The sequence below is a fragment of the Phodopus roborovskii genome, unplaced genomic scaffold, assembly GCF_943737965.1.
Source record: "Phodopus roborovskii unplaced genomic scaffold, PHOROB, whole genome shotgun sequence".
NCBI lineage: Eukaryota > Metazoa > Chordata > Mammalia > Rodentia > Cricetidae > Phodopus > Phodopus roborovskii.
In genome coordinates, this window is record NW_026126645.1 from 7,370,001 (window position 1) to 7,392,631 (window position 22,631).

The 22,631-nt window shown below is 45.1% G+C and overlaps 1 protein-coding gene across 1 annotated transcript in view; it reads right to left on the reverse strand.

The window, feature by feature from the left end:
• Positions 1-22,410, reverse strand: part of Spen (spen family transcriptional repressor) — a 68,419-nt gene extending 46,009 nt beyond the window's left edge. Inside the window, exons 1-3 of the mRNA XM_051173559.1 lie at positions 22,094-22,410; positions 7,310-7,630; positions 2,690-3,166 (exon numbers count right to left, since the gene is read on the reverse strand). Of these exons, the coding sequence (XP_051029516.1) occupies positions 2,690-3,166; positions 7,310-7,630; positions 22,094-22,176 (881 nt within the window). The 5' untranslated portion in view covers positions 22,177-22,410. The remainder of the gene's footprint in view (positions 1-2,689; positions 3,167-7,309; positions 7,631-22,093) is intronic.
• Between the last annotated feature and the right edge of the window lie 221 nt (positions 22,411-22,631).

A 22,631-nucleotide genomic window follows, 5' to 3' on the forward strand; every position in this document is an offset into this window, starting at 1 on the left:
GATCATTCCTCTGCCCCAAAAATCCAAAATCCTGACTAAATTAAAATGACTTTCTTTTCTTAACTTTTACATATCCTTCACAGCCAAACCAATGCTACCTCTTAGGTCTCAAGAGTCAAATAACCCCCTTCTGTTCTCCTACTGTTCTATCACAAAGCAGCTGTCACACTGCTAACAGTAGAAGGAAATCAATAAGCTAATATGTGAGGCTCAGGTATAACTAAAAGCAACACATGTATAGCTGAAATATAACAGGTCCAGAAAATACAGCTGTAGGGCACGTCTCCTTTGGCACCCTCTTGCTTTCTCTCAATCAAGGGAATTGTGTAGGAGGTGGTGGCGCACGCCTTTAATCCCAGCAGTAGGGAGGCAGAGGCAGGTGGATCTCTGAGAGTTTGAGGCCAGCCAGGGCTACAAGGAGAAACCTATCCCAGAGAGTGATGGCATATACTTTTAATCCCAGCACGAAAGCAGCAGAGGCAGGCAGCTCTCTGAGTCTGCAGCCAGCATGGTCTAGAGTGAGTTTCAGCACAAGGACTGCTGCACAGAGAAACCCTGTCACAATCAGCAGGGCACACACACTTCAATACAAGTTCTGACCCAAATACCAACAGCAGCACATGCTCGCGCATACACGCACGCACGCACACTCGCGCTCTCTCTCTTCTCTCTCTCTCTCTCTCTCTCTCTCTCTCTCTCTCTCTCTCCAGCAAAGGATCTGACTCAGTGAAACACTGTTGGGTTCCTTTGATGGCAGATTTTAGAGAAATGATAAGATATTTGAGTATTTTAAACAACTCCAGGCAGGAGACAAAAACAATGAGATTTTATAATCTATTCATGGGATTAAATTAACTTCATCAACCATTTGTCTAAAACAACAAACCTATCTTAACTTCTCTGACTTCCAAACATGGCAATTTCCCAAATATTTAAGTCATAGTTAGGTTAGGAAATTTCCACCTTATTGTTCTGAATCAGGCAATTTAGGAAGTGTAAGAGAGCTACTAGATCACATGACCATTTATTTGCTTCTCTTAAATCTAAGCACACAATATTGAAAGAAATACCTGGACTTTTTTTTTTTTTTTTTTTCTTTTTAATGTTCATTGGTGTTTTTTCCTATATGCATGAGGGTGTTGGATCCCCTGTAACAGGAGTTACAGACAGGTGTGAGTTGCCCTGTGGATGCTGGGAATTGAACCTGGGTCTTTTGAAAGAGCAGCCAGTGCTCTTAAAAGCTGAGCCATCTCTTCAGCCCAAATCTAGACTTTTTAATCAGGTCAAAGAAGCTGTTTCCTCTAAGTTTATAATATATGCCATCTAAATGCAATGTAGGGCACCTGGTTTAACAGTCTAACTAGCAGAGGAAGAGGAAACGCTCTAGTCTGTCAGCAGCATCAAGTAGAAACAGCTACCACCTAGTATCAAGAGTGTTTATAGTCTGAGGTTGCAGTAAGCACATTCCATGTCATTTTCATTTAATATGATAAATAATTCTTACTTGTTTTCTAGGAATTTGGGGTTGTTTAGCTATGAGGAGTGGCAGATTCAAAAAGAGTCTTACTCTGCAGGCAGGGTTTGGACTCTCTTGTCTTAGCCTCCTATGCAGTAGCCATTACAGGCAGGTGTCACCATACTTACTTCTAAAGTAAGGTTCATATAAACAATTAGAAAGCTGAGGCCAGAAATCACAAGGAAACTATCCAGTGTTGCCTAAAGAATGTACCATCTGCTGAACTCGGTAACTTCAAAACCCGTACAGCCTGACCTCTAAGTCTCCTTGTTAAAATGACCTTCAACTTATTATTGCTCATCTTTAACATAAAACTCCTTGACATACAAGAAAAAAAAATTAAAATGAATCCCAGTTAATACCTGAGCCTTGGAGCACAAACCAGTAACTCTGAGTGAAAGAATGCATCTAAAAATTTGGTGCAGCACATTGCTGTATTAAATTACGATTAAAGTTGGTTTACTTAATGACAATAAATAATGTATTTAACCAAACAGCTTCCAAAAATGTTTGGCCCCAATGAGAGGTTGACTCCATATACTTAAAAAAATAAAAATAAGCCAGGCATGGTGGTGCACACCTTTAATCCCAGCACTTGTGAGGCAGATCTCTTTGAATGTGAAGCCAGCCTGGTCTACAAAGAAAGTTTCAGAACATCCAGGGCTACATAGAGAAACAGTCTCAAAAACCAAAATCAAAAACCAAAAACAAAAGGGGAGAGAGAGAGAGAGAGAGAGAGAGAGAGAGAGAGAGAGAGAGAGAGAGAGAGAGAGAGAGAGAGAGAGAGAACCTCAAGAGATCCACTGTCACAGAATCTGTCTCACCAGGGTTCCAACACTCTTTCTTTTGAGCAATTTAATTTTAACATTAAACATACAAGGATAAAACAGCACTGGCAAACCATCAGTTAGATTCTCGTTAATTACACGTCTGCATGTTACTCATTAAGCATATAATCCAAGATTACTCTCTTTAAACTGAAGTGGTGGCTCATGCTTTTGATACCAGCACTCGGGAGGCAAAGGCAGGCAGATCGAGGCCAGCCTGGTCTACAAAGCTACACGGAGAAACCCTGTCTCGAAAAACAAATAAGCCAACAAAAAACCATTACTACTGACCCCGGAGCATTCGAGAACACATGAGCAGGCTGAACAGATGAACGGCTGAACCTACCTGTCAGTGCTGGTGCTGCTGCTGCTGCTGATTGACTCGCTGCTGGAGGACCTACTTCTAGAGCCGCTGCCGCTGGGGGACCTGGTGGGTCTGGACGCTTGGCTAGCCAGCCTCTGTGGTGACTGGTTTCTAGACTGGGACGAATGTGGCGAGCGACTCCTGCTGTGCTGGTAACTGCGCTCTGGCCTTCTGCCTCGTACCTCCCGGGTAATGTCGTCCCTGTAGATATCCCTGTGTACCACGCTGGGCAGTGGAAACTGCTCCCGAGCCCTAGGTTCGTATCGGGGGTCATGAGCATCAAAGCGGTTTGGACTTCGACTCCGAGAAGTATAATAGAGCCCGTGTTGTAAAGTCCGCTCTCGAGGGTCTCTATAGTAATCCTGATCGTAATGTCTTGTCCGATCAAATGCTCCCGTCCCCCGTTCATGGTGTCCATAGGCACTATGTTCATAAGCACGCTCCCTGTTATCTGAAGCCCTGCATTTAGGAGGGGAAAATATTTAATCAGAAAGGAGCAAGCAAAACTGAACGCAAATCATGCAAACATTCACTCCAGAGTTGTCTCTGCACCTATCACTTCTAAACAGCTCGAACCTAAGAGTAAGCAAGCACTGACAAGCTCAGCATTTTACTGGACTCCAAAACTTCACTAGTGAGCACTGCTTCTTTTTACTTATATATTAGGCCTTCCTCGGTAGTGTTCTGCATATCAAATGATCCATATATATCTTGTATAAAGTGTGTCTAAACACTCAGGAGGCAGAGGCAGGCAGGTCTGTGAGTTCAAAGCCAGCCTGGCCTACAGAGCTAATTCCAGGACAGGTTCCAAAACAATACAGAGAAACCCTGTCTCAAACAAACACACAAAAAAGCCAACAAACAAACAGAAACACCAACCTCCCCTCTTTTTTTTTTTTTGGGGGGGGGCATGGAGGACAATCTCATAGCTTAGGCTAACCTCAAACTCCCTGTGTACATAATAAGAACAACTTTAAACTTCTGGTGCTGTACTCAACTCCTAAACTCAAGGATTAAAGATGTGTGCTATGATACACAGTGCCCAGTTTATGCCCTGATGTTAATGTGAAAATTTGTTGCTGAATCTGTTTGTCTGGGGTTTGTTTTTCCTTTTATAGACAATTTCTCACTATGTAAGCCTAGCAGACCTAAATCTATATAAACTAGGTTGGCCTTAAACTGAGAGGTCTGCCTGCTTCTACCCCCAAATGTGGGGATTAAAGGAATATACCCACCAGGCCAACCTTAATGTTAAAAGTTTTTACAGTTTCATCTGAATACAACATATTAGACTTTTATTTACTTGCAGTTTATATCAGATCACATCTGCTTATTGCCTTGAGAGGGCACTGAAGCCTATGACAGCCCATATTCTGCAGTAGGAAGATTACCAAACAAATCAAACAATTCAAATGCAACATTTTCTTACTCCTGAACTTTTCTTCCCTTGGAGACAGGGCCTTGCTATACAGCCCAGCTAGACTTGAACTTCCAAATGCTCCTGCCTCACTCTCCTAGGAATTAGGGCTATGGGGCATATGCCACCACTACCAGACCTCTCATTAATTGTTGATGCTTGGGTACTCTGAATAAACTACTAAGCTATATAAATTGCCCAAACAATTATATTTTAAAATAAAAATGGAGTCTTTAAAAAAAATTAAGATATCAAAACACTGGATGTTGCATAACATAATTTGCATTACTTTACTTAAGAATGAAAGCTGCTTTATTTCCTTGTGCTCCCAACTACACAGTTTTTAAATACTTATTCCATGATTCATCTTCCTCATATATGTGCTCAATGACTGGAGGAAATAGGTTCTCTTGGCTTTAACTTCATTCAAGGTGCCTGAGATGAAAGCGGCAATGCTACTCTTGAGCAGCTATGAACAATGACCTAACTAACACTGGTTTTTGTTTTGCAGTGCTGACATCCAATCCAGAGCTTTGCACGTGTTCTGCCACTAAGCTCCATCCTCAGTTCCCTCAACAAATTTAGTTAGGATGTGAATGGTCACCAGCCTAAGAGTACAGAACTTACTGCATGTATGACAGTGCACATGCAGTTATGTGGTAACTAAGACACCAGGCACCAGGCATAGTAGCCCATACCCTTTATGGGGGAAGGCATAGGTCAGTGAGACCCTGTCTCAAAACAACAAAACAAAACAAAACAAAAACAAAAACAAAAACAAAAAAAAAAAAACCCACAAAACAAAAAAGAAGGGAGAAAAGCCTACTCTTTTAAGAAAGTCTAAGTTCTCTACCTCTGCAGGGCATGGGCACAAGTCACTGGAGCCTCAATGCAACCTCAGTCTCCATCAATCTTCTATCAAAAGAAATAAAGAACCATGGAAGATAAAGAACCAGAATCTCTCAAGGCTAGATTCAAAGTTCTGTAAGAATCAACATTTTCTCAGTACACTCCTGGATTCCCAGTATCTCCATCAGTATTCATCTTCACGCTCCATCTCACGCAGTAGCAAGCCTACTGTCCTAGGTTGTGTGCACACATCTGTGCACGCATGTCCATCTGCACATCTCCAAGGCCATGTGGAGGACACACTGGGTGTCTTCCTTGACTACTCTATAACTTATTTTCATTCTCATTTTGTAGCCTTGACTGATCTGGAACTCACTGTACAGATCAGACTGGCCTAGAACTAACTCACAGACGTTCGCCTGCCTCTGCCTCCAGTACGGGGATTAAAGGCATTATGTCACAATCAACTTCTACCTTATTTTTAAGAGACAAGGTCTCTCACTGAACTGCCTGGTCAATAAGCTCCAGGGGGACTTTCACTGGGTGCGAAGGATCTGAACTTGGGTCTCTGGTTGCATGGGAAGCATTTTACCCACTGAGTCAACTCCCTGGACTTCAACAGCCTACTTTTGCTTCTTTTGCTGCCATTATGGAAAACTAAGCTGGCAACGGGAGAGGGGATCGGTAATCTATTCCTTTCTTAAGTGTATCACATGACACCATTTCCTTTTTCATTAACTACAATTCTGAAATTTGAATATTTCAATGTCTAACAAGAAGGCTCCTTTGAGATTTACAAGAAAACATCACAATAGGTCATTTCTGCACACTACCAAATGTTAATTGGTAAAGCCACAATTAATGCTATAACAAGCAATAGGCAACAGTTCTAGACAGTTACTGCTACAGCTGCTGTTTCATTCGTGTGTGCAGTTCTTATCCATTAGGAAAATACAGAGGCAGGCACGAGAGAAGCACAGCTGAGGTCTAACTGCTAGTCTTGGATTCATCTATTAGTACTAAACGCATCTAAAGTTAGTGGGAGAAAGAAAGGGTGTAACTGGGGTTAGAAGAGGGGCTAATATACACAGGTCAGGACATACCAACCTTTTCCAACTGTGGAAACACGACCTATAATCCCAATTAAATCTAGGGAGAGAATTGTGAACATAACTTCCCCAATTTTGGCCCCTCTTACAGGGGTAATCCACCTTCTTAGTGGGCAAGGGTGTCAAATATTTAGATGAACCACAAGAAAAAAAATCTTAGTGACCAGACAAATAATTCCACAGGAAGCAAGTAGTCCCAGACAAACTGTAACTCTCAAACCCCCAGACTTCTTTCTTGAGATAGTAGACAATTATAAATTGATCCACATTCATAAAACTCTGCAGCCCTAAATACGACCAGGCAGCTGGCATCGAGGAAAATTTCTCTACAATTCCAATGAATGAGGAACAAAGTTGCTGACAACTGTCCGCTTTTGTAGACATCCAGCCCACTCAATGTGACTGCTGTATCCACAACTGATTATGCTGTGTTCAAAGTTAAAGTTCCTTCAATAGGGTGGCAACCTGCTTAAGAAGGGAGACAGTAATCCTCTTCCCCTCGGCTAACAGAGTCTTGAGATCACAGAATCCCACACATTCCAGCAGTTAGGGCGCAGCAATATTCCAGCATTTATGAATGTCCATCATCTCTATTTCCCCATTCCATCGAGTGTAATTCCACAGAAACTGAGTATATCCAAAATGGAGAAACCAAGCATTGCCTTTGCTTTTCCTCACCCATGTACACATTTCCATGCTCAAGTATTGTTTGTAGTATCCAAATGGTTGAATCAGTGATCTGCTAGTATTCTGTGACAATCCAATATGTTTGTAGAATTTGCGTGCTGAAAACCAGGAGGTGCTTATCAGCTTCTAAAAGATCTGTAGGCTTTGAAATTCCAGAAATATTCCAAATAGCCAGAAGACAAAACAAGTAGCCAAATAGCTCCATCTGGTAGTAAGGATATATCCAAGGAAAGCCTTGATAATATCCAAAAGGAGGGATACTTCCTTCTAGAAGCCAGGTAACTCCAAAATCGATGCTGCTGCAGGAGCTCTTCCAACACGTCAGCTCAGGAGTAGATATCCAATCAGCTGCAGGAAATATCCTCTACGATTCCGTGAGGTGCCAGCCAATGGGACAGAAATCACTTCCGTTTCCAACCCAAAATAGGAAACATTGAGAATGCCCAAAACTTTAAATCCGTCTGGGGCCCCTAAATTTGAGTTTCTGTTTCTCACCACATCAAATACAAAATACCTGCCTACAGAAACCTTGGAACTTACCCATCGAGTCTCCGTTCATAGCGTCCTTCTCGTGCATGAAGTGATGGTGGGGGGCCATAAGCAGGGCCTCCACCACTTCCTCTGAACCCAGAAACCTCTCTACTACGAGATGCTATGGAAACTGTATCATCCAATCCCCGAGCAGCACTTGGAATAGTGCCTGGTTCATTATAATCCGTGCGTAGGTCTCTATCTCCCATTTTGTTGACTGAGTTGTGAGCTTTCTGTGCACTTTTGATGTCCACAAAATCCACAAAGGCAGCCACTCCTCCTTCAGACCCCCGCTTGGGGAGAATTTTGACACTTTCCACACGGCCATATCTGGAAAAAAATGAGGTAAAGTTATTTATCTGTATCCATACCTTCCCAAAGTGTTTCCTTTTAAGGTGATTTACATTATGTGCATATGGGACATGAACTACACGTAGCTTCTGTTGGCTCCCTGCCTGCACATGCTCACTGTGTGGGGAGGTCAGAGAGCCACGCCACGCGTCCGTCTTGCCCCACCCCCTCATTTTCTGAGACGGGCGTCTAGCCTGATCTGGCTAGAAGGGAAACCAGTAAGGAGATTATAGGGGTGTATCTAGCTTTTCTGAGAATGCTGGGGATCAAACACCAGCCCCGAAATAGCTATTGAAGTGGCTGTCGTTTAAAGCCCACACACAGTATTGCACAATTTTTGGAAGCTCGTTTGCACCTGCGGGTCTTGAAATCAAGTTTTTGCACATCACTGTCTCCGTTACTCTTCGTATTTACTGAAGCTACACTTGGTCAAAATGAACCCTCCACATTCTCAGTAATCTTCACGTGCTAACAAAGGTTAAAACCAAAATGGTTTTCAAATACTGGAGTGGGTTGTGGTGGCACACGACTACAGTCGACACTCAGGAGATAGAGGCAAAAAGGTTGAGCATTATGGCCAGCCTGGCTACATGGCAAGTTCTAGAACTCACGACAGCCTGTGTATTCACTATGAAACACTTTATGTACTCATGAAGGCACACATGTGTTACAGTGGACAGGTGGTGGTCAAAGGACAACTTTCCCAGAGTTGGCTTCCTTCCTCCTTCCACTGTGTGGAAGATCAAACTCAGATCGCCTAGCTTGGTAACTTTCCCCTTTCCCCACTCAGCCATCCCACCCGCCCAGTAACTGTATCATACGCATTCTTGGGAGAAGTGTGAATTCTAGACTGCCCTCAAGCTCACTGGAGAATGAATGACCTTGAGCTTTGGGTGCTCCTGCTTCCAGAGCACCTTGGTGTATATCACCACCAGGAATTGTTCGTGTGGTGGTGGGAACTTTTGTGTGCTTAAGGAAGGACTTTATCAATTGAGCCCCAGCCTCAGACTTATATGTTTTAGTAGGTCCTTTGAGAAAGCAGGCACAAGCTTCGTGTTGTTTGAGTCAAGATTTCTCTGTGTAGCCCTAGCTGTCCTGGAACTCACTGTGTAGACCAGGCTCAGCCTTGAACTCAAAGATCTGCTTGCCTCTGCCTCCCCAAGTGGTGGCACTAAAGGCCTCTGTCATCATGCACGGCTAAACTCACTTTTTAATTAAATAGACAAAATGCTTTGATAAAACAGATTCCTAGGGGGGGTAGCACATACCTATAACCTCCATCCTGTAATCCCAATACCAGCGAGGTAGAGGCAGGAGGATAAAAAGTTCAAGGTCACCCTTAGCTATATGCAAGCTAGAAACCAGCCTAAGCTCCAGGAGAACCTGCTGGCAGGGAGGACAGGACAGAAATCTTGGTATTTTACTGTACGTACCCAGCTGGCCATGACCACTAAAGACTCAAAGCCTCTACATATAGCACCTCACACATCCAGGAGTAGATTTTTCTTTTATAATTATTTTATGTTATATGTATGAGTGATTTGCCTGCATATATGTATGTGCACCATGTGTATGCCTGGTGCCTTCAGGGGTTAAAAGAGGGGCTGAAACTGGAGTTACTGGTGGTTGCTGGGAGTTGAATTTGGGGTATCTTCAAAACAAGTGCTCTTTGGCTGCAGAGATGGCTCAGCAGTTAAGAGCACTGGCTGCTCTTCCAGGACAGGATTCAATTCCCAGCACCCAGATGGCAGCTCACAATTGTCTGTTAACTCTAGTGCCAGGGGATCTGACACCCTCACACCAATGCACATAAAGTAAAAATAAATTTAAAAAAAAAAAAACCAGTGCTAACTGCTGAACTCCATCTCCAGCCCCCAGAGGTTTTTTTGTTTTTCGTTTTTTTACATACACCATTTTCTACCCATAGTTGTCTAGACCCAGTGGGCTGACTAATCCACTAATCATCCAAGTTTTCAGGACAGAATGAAAAACTACAAAATATTGTCAGGTTTCCTCAACATTTAATCTTTCAACATTCTAAAGTGTCTACAGTAAACAGTAACAGTCCTTAGAACCTCCCTGAAGAGTATCATTCAATGTTGATGATCTCAGATCATATGTTTTCAAACTCAGTAACATAGTAGAAGAAAAGCCTGAGACTATGAGAAGAGACTAGGGCTGGTCCAAGGGTGGGCAGGAGAGCTTTAACAGTGATGCTCTGGGGGCTGGAGACATGGCCCAGTGGTGAAAAGTACCCGCTGTTGTTGCAGCAAACAGGACCTGTGTCAAATGGCTCAAAACTGCCTAGGATTCTAGCTCCAGGGATTCTGATGCCCCCTTCTGGACTCCACGGACACCTGCACATGCATTACATACATATACCCACACATACATACACATAATTTAAAATAAAAAGTTGCCAGGTGATGGCAGTAAGCCTTTAATCCCAGCACTTGGGGAGGCAGAGGCAGGAGGATCCCTGTGGGTTCCAAGACAGCCACAGCTACAAAAAGAAATCATGTCTTGAAAACCCCACCAAAAAATAAGTAGATGGATAAATTAAATAAATACATAATTAGGGGGGGGAAATCTTGCCAGGTGGGGGTAGCCCACATCTTTAATCCCAGCACTTGGGTAACAGAGGCAGGTGGATCTCCAGGTTTGGTCTACAGAGTGAATTTCAGGACAGTCAGGGCTGTATGGAGAAACCCTGCCTGCTCTCTACACAACAAGAGAGAGAGAAAGAGAAATCTTTAGAGGCTAGAGAGGTGGTTCAGCAAGTAGGAGTGACAGGTGGCTCTTTCTAAGGACCTGGATGTGGTTTCCAGCACCCACATGACAGCTCACAACCTTTGTAACTCCAGCTCCAGGATTTCTGATGCTCTCTTCTGGCCTGCACAGGCACCGGGGACACAAATGGTGCACAGGCATATAGGTAGATAAACTGATCCTGTACATAAATAATGGGGGGAGGAGAAGATGGGAGGGAGGGAGAGAGGAAGGCACGGAGGGAGGGAGGGAGGGAGGGAGAGAGGAAGGGAGGGATGGATGGGCTGGAAAGATGGCTCCGTGGTCTGAAGTATTATGTACTGTTGTTCTTCCAGCAGACCTGAACTCAATTCCTAGGACCAGTGTCAGGTGCACCAGCTTCAGAGAAGCTGACCCTGCTGGCTTCCACAGGTACCTGCACACACTCAATCACTCGAGTGTGCATACCCACATCTAACCATAGCTAAATTTTGATTTTGTTTTTTGAGATAAGCTTTCTCTGTGTAGCCCTGGCTGTACTCAAACTCAGAAATCTACCTACCTCTGCCTCTCAAGTGCTGGAGGCATCGCCCAGACTGATTTTTTTTTAAAGGTGATGTTCTAGGGACTTGATATACATGGAAACAAAGCCAAAATTATTAGTTTCATGGAATTTACAATTACAGTTTCCTAATAGGTGAAAAGAGCCTTCCTACTCTAAAACCAATTCCTCAGTTCCACAAGAAACTAATGTTGCAGAGCAACACGAACCACGAAAAGCTGAAAACCATTTCCCACCAGCACCACAATAACAACAGGGCAGCCAGGGAGGCAGTTCAGTGGTGGGGAGCTGGCTGTACTGGCATGGGGCCTGGCTTCAGTCCCTAGCGACCCAAAGTAAGTAGCATCAGTATGTTAAAAGAGAATTATTTCCCTCAACACCTCACTCATTAGCTGGATTACCAACAGAAACATTAACAATTTTAACTCTGCCTTTTGAAACTGGTCTCATAGGCAATAGCAACAAACATACTTCATTTGCATAGTCCTCCCACTTCATACAACAATCATCCTTGAGTCATTCTTGAAACCAGACAAGGGAACTACACCCTACTAAAGAAAATAACAATCAAGTTTTCCATCTAGTCCTGTTTGCCTACAGCTAGAAGATCACATCTGAGGAGCTGGGAGTATACTCAATGACAGAGTGCTTGCTTAGCCAAGTCCTGGGTTCAAATCCCAGAATACACATACACACAAAGTTTAAAAATCACAACACAGCCAGGCACAGTGGCTCTCCCCTCCAAGTCTAGCTTTCTGGAAGCTAAGGTGGGAGGGCCATCATTTTGAGCAAGACCCCCTCTCAAAACAAACAAGAGATTTGTGCAGGAAGGTCAGCCATTCTGCCCTTGACTACATAAAGTTTAATCCTACCCAGGCTACATGATGCCCTATTTCAAATGGGGGAGCGCTCTTGTCTGCCAATACAAAAGGGTTTTTTCTCTGTTTTTTAAATTTGATTGATTTTTTGAAACAAGATCTTCCAAAATAGTCCAGTGGCTTCAAACTAGTACCAGCATCCTGAGGCCTTGGAGTGCCAGACTATCCTATGCCAGCCTCCTGAGGACTTGGAGTGACTGACAGACTTTCCTATGCCAGCCTCCTGAGGCCTTGGAGTGCCACTGTGCACACATCAGTCACTGCAAACCTTTACTTCTCCTTTGCAAACAAGATCCCAAAGCTGGAAAAGAGCACTTGTTTCTCTTGAGGAAAAAAAAAAGCATGTTTTGGTTTCCAGCTCTCACACGGTGGCTCACAATCATCTGTAACTCCAGTTCTAGGGAACATGGTACCCTCTTCTGACCTCTACAGGCATCAGGGTACACACAAGGGGCATATACATAAATGCAGACAAACACTCATACACATGAAATACAAAATTCTAAAAAACAAAAACAAAACAACAAAACTCTAGAAATTAAAGAAAAATCCAATGTATCATTACTTTATATATGATATTGATTCATAAATTTTTATCACTGAAGATAGTTCAAAACTCACAATCAGCCAGTTGGTGGTGGCTCATGACTTTTTAATCCCAGCACTGGGGAGGCAGAGGCAGGCAAATCTCTGAGTTTGAGGCCAGTCTGGTCTCAAACTAGAGAGAGTTCTAGGGTAGCCAGGGCTACAAAGAAAAACCCTGTCACGAAAAACAAAAAATAAAACATCCCTAAAGCCAGCACAACAGTCCACCAGAAAGCCCGCACCCTTTTTCCTTGGAGTAGAGTGTCAGACAGGTCTGGCTTCCTGGAAGTCACTACAGAGAATAAACTGGCCTTGAATTTGTAGCAATCGTCTTGCCTCTCTCTGTCTCTGAATGTTGAGATTCCAAGTGTTAGGCAACATATTGGGCTCCTGGTCTCTCTACAGAAGAAGCTAACATCCTGAGCTATCCCTGTCCTTGGAGTGATGAGAAGGAGGGAAGAGGATTTACAACTATTTGCTGATATATGTTCTCTCTGCCAAAGCAAACAAAAACCACTGGGCTGTAGTATAACCTTGGGGAAAGTAGCAAAGATTGTTTAGAATGCAAAATCCCTAAGTCTACAGGAAAGGACCCACCCAACACCGGACCAATTAATGTGAGACACACAAGGCCAGGAACATATCTCACCAAAGGAGCACGAGGCTCTGGGTTTGAGAGGGGAGAAACTGTTCACATGTACTGGTGAGAGAGATAGCTCAGCAGGTAAAAGCACCCAAGTCCAGCTCTCAGCACCCACATCAGGTGACTCACAATGTCGGTCTGTAACTCCAGCTCCCACGGGTCTGACACCCTCTTCTGGCCTCTTCCAGCACCTGTACCACAGCAGGCTGATTTTTTTTTTTTTTTTTAAAGAAAAAAAAAAAGGTACTTTAGGCATTATAGCTTCCAATAATCACTGGTGTTTGAAAACAAGGAAGAGTTAGTCATTTTGATGTAATTATAATGATAATAGTACTGTGGTATCTTTAAATAGTCTTAAATTGTGAAAGTACTGAAATTCTAATGGATGAAATGAGACATCTGAGATCTGTTTCAAAACAGTAGTTAGAAAGGGCTGCAGTGATGGCTTCTTGGTGAAAGGCAAGTACTGGCTGAGCAAGGTGGCACACACCTTAAATTCCTAGCACTTGGGAGGCAGAGGCAGGAGGATTTCTAGGAGAGAGAACAGGCTGCTCTACATAGCAGGTCAGCCAGGGCTACACTGTGTTACCCCGCCTCAAAAACAAATCAGAACAAAAGAGCCTGTAATCCCAGCAGCACTAAATAAGACTCAGGCAGAAAAAATCTCCAGTTAAGAAAGTCTTGTGGAACTCAGCAGTTAAGCGCGCCTGCTGCTCTTCCAAAGGACATGAGTTCAGTTCCCAGCACATGTGGTGGTTCACAACAATCTGTTCACTCTAGTTCCAGGAGATCCAATGCATTCTCTTGGCTTCTGTGGGAACCAGACTTTAACACAGTGCATGTACATACATTTAGAAAAACATACACAGAAAGAAAAATAAGTTTTTAAAAAGTGGTATCATTTTCTTGGTGCAGTGGTTTGTACCTTTAATCCCAGCACTCAAGAGGCAGAGGCAAGTGGATCTCTGAGTTCTAGGCCAGCCTAGTCTACACAGTGGGACCCTGTCTCCAAGGGAGGGGCAGGTTATAAAGGAAAACAGGAAGAGTTCATGTTCAAATTCATAGTGAAATCTAAAGCATGGTTGGCTTCAGAATGAGACCCTATTGAAAGGTAAGAAAGAGGGGGTGACTAAAGTTCACTAGGGTTTCTCTGAAGGTCAGACCCGTACATACCCCATATGATAAACTTCACAAAACTGCTTTTCCCAAGTCCACCTTAGAGGTTTCTGCCAACTTCTTTCCCTTACCAGCCTCATGCTGAATTCCATGGAATTGCTAAGAGCCACCAGAGGCCATGGATTCAGAAGTGGCAGGAGTGGGAGGCAGAGTAACTGGGAGATCAGATACAAAGAAGAGTAACTAGTGAGCAAAGTTATAATATAAGGAAGAGAGTCAGGTTCCTCGCTGTTGCAGAAGAGAAGGAGAGGTTAAAGACTTCTCATCCCTTGAGACAGATGAGCGGGTCAAAGGGCTTGCTGTGGGTGCCTGGTGAGTTTGAACCCTGGATCTCACAGTGGAAGAGAACCAACCCCCAAAGTTGTCCTCTGACCTACATACTACACACACAACACACACTCCCACACAGAATGCTCAGGTCTGCACTCATACACACTACAAGCACACAAAAACATATGTGAGCTCATTAAATCATATGGTACACAGATAGGTATGAAGACCTACTTGCTGCCAAGCCTGTCAACTGGAGTTCAATTCCCATGGGAGAAGGAAAGACTTGCAAGCTGTGCTCTGACTACCACACACCTGCCATGGCAGATGTGAACATACATAAGCACACACGAATAATATAAATGAAGACAGCTACAGCTGCATGTGCATGATTATATGTGCATATACAAATGACACACAGCTCTGGGGAAAAAAAATGACAGAACTGATCTCAAGATCTTGACCTCTTCTGCTGTCTCTCTTCCTGTTCAGAGGTGCCATCATTCTGTATTTTTCTCCAATAAACCTCTTGTGTGTGTGTGGGGGGGGGGGCATCTAGATTTCTGGATATGTAAAGATGGTTCGGCAGTTAAGAACACATACTATTCTGGAAGACCAAGTTCAAGTCTAAACTGCCCATGGAAGGCAGCTCACAACCAAGCAAATGACTCCAGCTCCAGAGAATCTGGTGCCTGTGTCCTGCACAGGCATCCACACTCACAAACACACACCCACACAAAAACATATACACATTAAAACTAATTAAAAATAAATCTAAAATTGTTTGATTTCTACATTAACTGCACCCACAGCAAAAAAAAAAAAAAAAAGCTTTCTTCTAGACTGGGGATGTTAGAAAGTATTATTAGCCTTTGCCACACCTAAAACATTTAAAGAATGACAGGGATACAGTAGCTAGTCGCCCCCCAAAAGAGAGGGTATTAGGGACTCTCTTTAGAATCCATCCTGGGCTCAAATTTATCCTCCCGTCCCAGCCTCCCAAGGAAGGCAATTGCAGAGGCATGGGTCACAAGCAAGAGCTATCGGCCAGTGCTGACTGAGGCTGCTGGATAGAGACTTGACAGAGGCTACAAGGCAATACCAGGTATCTCCCACCAAGTACCTATCAAATACCAACTGGGAGACTACACCACATAAACCAACCTAGCTAGGCAAATTATCTGTGTTGTTTTAAGATAGGGTCTCTCTACATAGCCTTGGCTGGCCCAGAACTCACTCTGTAAATCAGATGGGCCTCAAACTCACAGAGATCTGCCTGTCTCCACCTCCCCAGTGATGGGATCAAAGGCCATGTGTCACTATGCTTGGCCTAGCCAGGCAAACTCAAAAGCACAATGAGAACAAGGATGGAGCAGTGCTTAAGAGAACTTAACACTCCTGTGGATCTGGCTTCCATTCCTAGCACCCACATGGTGGTGACTCACAACCATGTGTGACTCCACTTCCAGGGTACTTGATGCCCTCTTCTGACCTCCTCAGGCACCAGGCATGAGATACACACACATACCTTCAGCAAAACAGTTATGTACATAATATAAAATAAACAGAAGAAAAACCACCAGTGAGCCAGGTTATCACCCCCAGATCCTCTCTGAAGACAGGAACCCATTACCTCTGTGGTTTTCTTTCCAAGGATGCATGGCCTGATCTGGTCATAAGGAAGAACCAGAGAGATCCAATCACCCTGAAGGAAGGAGAATCTGAGTTCTTTAAAACTCCTAAGTGTAGAAATAGAACTCAGAGATAAAAGGGTGCTTGCCACATTAGAAGGCAGGTGTACTGTTCCAAACATAAGGAAACTAGAGTCCAGATACCTAAAATGTAGTACTCTACTCCTGGCTAGGACTCTGGGTCAGTAGAGAGCACATGATGGACATGTTTGCCCATCCCTGTAATTCCAGCACTCAGGAGGCTGAGGCAGGGACTCATGGGGAGTTCAAAGGACTAGAGAGACAGGCAGGCCTTTTTATTCGGACATTATCTCAGAATGCTCTTACTTCCTGAAATATGAAAATACACAAGCTGGGTATAGTGGATAAACCTATAATCCCAACACTCAGGAGGAGGGAGAGAGGGGAAAGAGGGTCTCTGTTCAAAGCCAGCCTGGTCCCACATAGCCAGACTGCCTCAAAAACAAACATACTGGAGTTTCTATACTTAAAACCATAACTAAGTGAACCCAAGTCGGAGAAGTAGCTCTGCTCACAGACTGCTTGCCTGCTACGCATGAAGCTTTCTTTAGGTCTGATGTCAAGAACCACATAAACCAGGCCTGACATGTCACACTATTATCCCAGCACTCTGAAGGTAAAAGCCTGGAGGATCAAAATTCAAGGTCATCCTCAAACTAGCAAATTCAAGGCCAGACTGAGACTAGGGAGACCCTATCTTAAAAACAGAAAGCAACCCAGTATGGTGGCTTAATCCCAGCAATTGTTAGTCAGAGACAAAGGCCCAGTATGGTGGCTTAATCCCAGCAATTGTTAGTCAGAGACAGAAGGTGAATCTCTATGCATTGGAGGCCAGCCTGGGCTACACATTGATTACCAGGGCCAGTTACAGTACATTAAAGAGACTCTGCCTGGAGTTCCAGAACAACCAGGGCTACACAGAGTAACCTTATCTCCAAATAAATAAATGAATAAATAAACAAACAAACAAACCAAAAGGGAAGAAAGGAAAGGTTAAAAAAAAAAAACAGGATGTCTAAATAGCCTACATTAGAATGACAGAAATTCTAACATAAATTCAGTAAATTTTGGTTTGTGTCACCACTGTCCAGCCCTTTTCTTTTCTTTTTTCTTTTTCAAAGGGCAGGGTCTCACTATGTAGCCCCAGCTGGAGTTCACAGACATCTTCCTCATCTGCAGATCTCTGGGTCTAAAGAGTTCAGCACCACCAAGCCCTGCCACTATAACTTTTAACTTAGTGGACAGGGGCGTGTGGGAGGAGAACGATATGAAATATGCAAAGCACACACTGGAAACCAGTATGTATGACTCAAAAACATCACAAGCTGAGGGCACAAGAAATGGCTCAGCACTTACTACTCTTCTAGAAGAATTAAGTTCTGTCCCCAACACCCACATGTGGCTCATAACCCTAATTTCAGTCCACACTCTTCTGGACTCCATGGACACCAGACATACATATGGTGAAGATATATGGCAACCAAAAACCACTACACAAAAAAATAAATGTTTTTTTAACTTTAAAAAATGAATTTTATAGGCTTAGCCAATAGCCCCTAAAAATTAATTTTAAAGAAATCATCCAATAGCCGAATCTAGAAGCTCTTTTTTTTTTTTTTTGTGCCTACTCAAGTTTCATAGTTCATTCTGAACACTGACTGGAATGGCTGACTTCAGCTCAAACCAATGCTAGAGACCTTTACACCTTCGGATGCTGGAGGTTCAACCCAGGGATCCACCAGCAGGAACTTGCCATCCCATCCTGGCCCCATCCTCAGTTAAAATAAAAACAGGGAGCAAAAATAACAATAATAGAAAAGAAATATATAATCTCCAGCTGCACATTCATTCAAGCTTTCATGAAGGAGTTTAAATACTAAAAAATGTAATAGATTCTAACAGGTCAGGCCTGTTATCCCAGAACCTGGCAGGGGGAGAGGAAAGGCAAACGGGGCTATACAGTCACACAGTGACTACCACAGCAGCCCGGTATGAGAAAGACCCTGACCCAAAAAGAATAATTAAAGTTAAACATTTAACTAACTCCTCAAACTAAGGGAGGAAAGTTGGAAACCATTTAGAAAAGCTTTGCTCTCAACACCGCTACTATCATTCTACATAAAAATTTCCAAAGCTTCAGTGTTAGTTAACAGGGCTAAAAATATCTCATAAACCAAGCCTGAAACCTCTTCATAAGCATACTAAACAGTATAACCCAAATCAACCAAGAGCCTGAAACCTCTTCATAAGCATACTAAACAGTATAACCCAAATCAACCAAGAGCCTGAAACAAAGGTGGCTGGTCAAAATGCCTTCTCCAAGACAAATGCCTACATCCTTCCTTGAAAGGAACCCTGTATTATTTTCCTTCAATCTGCCACATACATTTTTTTTACGAGAAATAAAATAACATTTTAATCATCCTATATTAATTTTAATGCTATTTCAAGATAACTGAATTTTCCTGAGCTTAAGATATGCGAAAATAAGCCCACTATGAAAATACTCAAAATCACAATATTCAAAACTAGAGGTAACTTCACTGAAAGGACACAGCAATGATGGCATCTAAAAATACCCTCGTTAGAAAGTAAGAATGAAGAAGCTCTGGTATTATTTTATTTTGTGATCAAAAAGATACCTGAATATTCGTAATGACTTTTAACAGAAAAATCATTGTGCCAAAACATTTTAAATTAAAAAAAAAATTGTCTACCCAGCCTCATTCTTTGACAAAACATTTAAAGAAGGAACACCAGGCAACAGCTACATAGTATTTAACCTGTCTGAAAAGGACCAGGGGTGGGGGTGGGGAGGTGAATGGATGAGAAAATTCCAATATGTGACTTACTTAAATCTGAAGATAAGGTAAAAAGAATATTTAGATCTTTAAGAGGCTCCATTCATTTGCTCATTCTAATTCAAGGAGTCGCCTCTGCACACACCTCTCTCCTACAAGACAGCAACCAATTGTTGTGTAATTCCTCCCTCCAACGCTGCAACTCCGCTAATATACAAAGGAAAGGACTTTCCATTGTGGTCCTGTAAATGAATCTTTGTTAACTAAAACACTATTCAGAAAGTCCTTTAATTTTCTTAATTCAGCATACTATGGAAAGCTGTAAAGAGAATGAACACAGATTTATTATATGCAAGAAGGTAAGGCCAATCTTTAAAAAAAGAAAAATCCTCTATGTTCTTTCTTTGGCACTGAGGGGAAACCAGCACCCTTTCCTCCACCTACTGTACAGTAGTAAAAGCACTGATCCAAACACAAACTGAGAAAGGAGACCCTTATTTCTGCCTCCGCGGCTGTCTGATTAAGCCTGCATGGTTTTCTCTTGTCCTTTTAATCCAAAAACCTACTGCAAAAGCCTAACCACTGTTAAAAGAACATCCATCTTCAGAGCGTTTTATGTAATGTATTCCCAGTATACACCTCTTAATCCTGTAAAACAGTTATTAGTTAATGTTGCAATCAGCTAGGGAAAAGGGTAGAAGCAGGCACTGGGGTTCGGTTTTAATACAGGTTTCTAGTGGATTTTCTAATTCTTAGGTCTACAAGGCACAGAGGTTGAATGTCATTAGGGTTTCTTATCATTTTAGTGCCTTTTCATCCCTTTCGATTCAATGATTCAAATTCTGTTTTCCTTCCTAGTAGCGATACATTTAACAAAACATTCCACGATACTGATAAAAGGCTGATTAACTTAACTCCACAGCTGGATTGCCTACATTTCTTGTAGGCAGAAAGATAAGCAAGAAACCAGAAACAGAGAGTACCTGTTTGAAGTTAAGTGGAGGAACATGAGAACTGGGAATTCCAGGGTCAGGAGGGAGAGGGAGATTGCTTTCTGTTACCTTCTCATGCGCTGCGCCCTTTAAAGGTGTACTACCCAAATAAAATCCATTCCTTTGAAAGTGAGAACTGTAGCCTTTACAGTAAGAGTTTCGGGAACACATGTCTGCAGAGGCTTCAAATAACCTGGTTTTTACCAAGAGCATCTGCTTTTGCTCTATCTACATCAGGTAAATGCTGCTGTAAACGCAGGGTCAGCAAAGTGCGGGTGAACCTTCTGCTAGCGCTGCGTTCCTCGGCTCTCCAGACAACCCTCCTGTGCGCCTCCTCCCTCCCTCTCGCGCATTCTGAGCGGCTCCGCCGATTCCCACATAAAGTGGGTCCTGGCCGCCATCTTAGAGAGTCATTCACACCAGCCGGACCACGGCACCACGCTTCCACGCCTCCCAGAACTGTGCCCGGACCACTTCCTCGCTGCTCTCCCTCATCTTGCACAGGGGGGTCAAACTCCAAGTCTGGGGCAAGCAGTGTCTCTGAAATCTGCATTATGTGAAATGTCAAGTCTGACCGACCACAGAACACAGAAGCAGAGCGAATGCGGCAATGCACGTGTTCGCACGTCGGTGCGTTATCAATTTCCCATGCAGAGACCCACAGGAGATCCGCCAGGAGATAAAAGGGAACACTTCGTTGAGGCTTTCCACTCCAAAACCCCGCTAAGTGTTTTCTCCTCAACACTGAAGATACACGCTCCTAGAGGGCAGGGACCTGGGCCGAGTGAGGGGTGGAGCAGCCTCGGCAGAGAAAGTTCCCATCTGCTCGCGCTCCAGCTGCTGCAGTCCCCCCTTGGTCCCGGGGCGCGGAGGCCAACTGCATCTCCCGGCCTCCCCCTCTCCGGCATCTCCGGAACAACGTAGTAAACACCCGGAGTCCCGGGCAGCGCGCACCTCCCCCAGGCCTGCGGAGGGCAGCCCGGCAGGTTATGAATGGCCTCACTATGCCCAGCTCCTTTTCACACGCGGGCACGCGCACACGCGCGCCCCAGAGGCGAAGATTTAATACCCCGGTAACAGCAACGGCCAACAGAATCAATGGCCCTCCATCAGACGGAAAGAAAGGCGCTCACGCTTCCTAGGCCTCCTCAAAGAGGCTCCAGACCCGGCGAAACAACCCTGTTTCCCCAGGCTGACTCTAATGAGGATGCGCCCCTAATATCATTCCCTTCACCCAGTGGATAGTGGGAATTCAGAGTACGCCCAACTTGGAACCTTCTAGGGTATTGGATATCAGGAAAAACTAATTTCCACGGGCGATCACAGATTTGCTATGTTATTTCTCAATGAGTCCAAGTAAGAATAAATCTTCATTGTATGTAGGGTTGCATTCTGAGGCCTCTACCAGTTACCGGACACACGTTCCTGGGAGCAAGCAACAAGAGCTGAATGATACCAACGCCTATGAAAAGCAACACTTATTTTTATCTTCCACACGCAAAAAGTATTCAGAGAAACCGAAGTCACACCTAGATTTGCACTCTTTTTGGTTATTTCATTAACGAATTGAGGAGGTGGAATTTCTACTGTAAAAACCGCTCGGTCACCAGAGCGGCGCGGGAATGCATCCGCGGCGCCTCGGCGTCCACGCTCCCTTCCCCACGAGCCCCGGGACACGGGCAGCCCATCTAGCCGCTGCCGAGCACCAGGCAGCCCGCTCCACCCAGCCGCGCCGACAGCAGGAGCATCTGTCGCTGCACGCGTCTTCCGAGAGTGGTCCCTGCTCCGGGTGCCTGCCACCTCCCGGTGCCGCACGATGCCCGGCGCGGCTGCGGCGTCCGCACAGCCCCGGCTCTGTGGGCGCTCCGGGACCCGGGCGGCCGCGCAGTGCTGCGGAGCGGCGCGCAAAGACGCGACCCCCCGGGACTCACCGCTCCCGCTCCCTCAGTGGCCGCACGGCAGCCGCCCGCCTAGAAAGCCGGAGCCAGCCGCGCGTCGCCGCTCCGCCCGTGGCCAGCAACGGGCCGGAGAGGCGCCCGAGGTGCCAGCGCGGCCCCGGGCCTCGTGTCACTCACCGTTTGAAATGCTCGATGATCTTCTCTTCCCGCACGTTCTCCGGTAAGTTTCCCACCCAGAGGTGCCTGGTTTCCCGGACCATGCTGGGCGGCGAGCCGGCGACCGTGGTGGCTGGCTCCCCCTCGCCGGCTTCGTACGCGGCCGTCAGCGCAGGGAGGCGGGCGCCGGGGCGGCGGCGGCGGCGGCTGCGGCGGTGGCGTCGGCAGCGGCGGCGGCTCCTCCGGCTCCCCCCGGTGCAGAGACCATCCCTTTCCCCCAGGTTCTGACTCTCGGGCCTCGCAGCTCCACTCTGCCGCCACCACACACCCGAAGCCGACCCTCGCGCTCCGGCGGCGCATGCGCGCGGGCGGCGGCGGCGGGCGGGGGAGCGGGAGGAGGGGCGAGCGAGACCCGGGCGGCCGCGACTACGACGGAGCCGGCGCTGTGGCTGCCGGACGCTTCCCACCGGCGCGCGCGGCCCGCCTCCCGCCGCCTGGCCACCGCCTCCTGGCCGCGGGCGCGCGCGCGTCCTCCCGCCCCGACGCCGAGTTCCTCCCA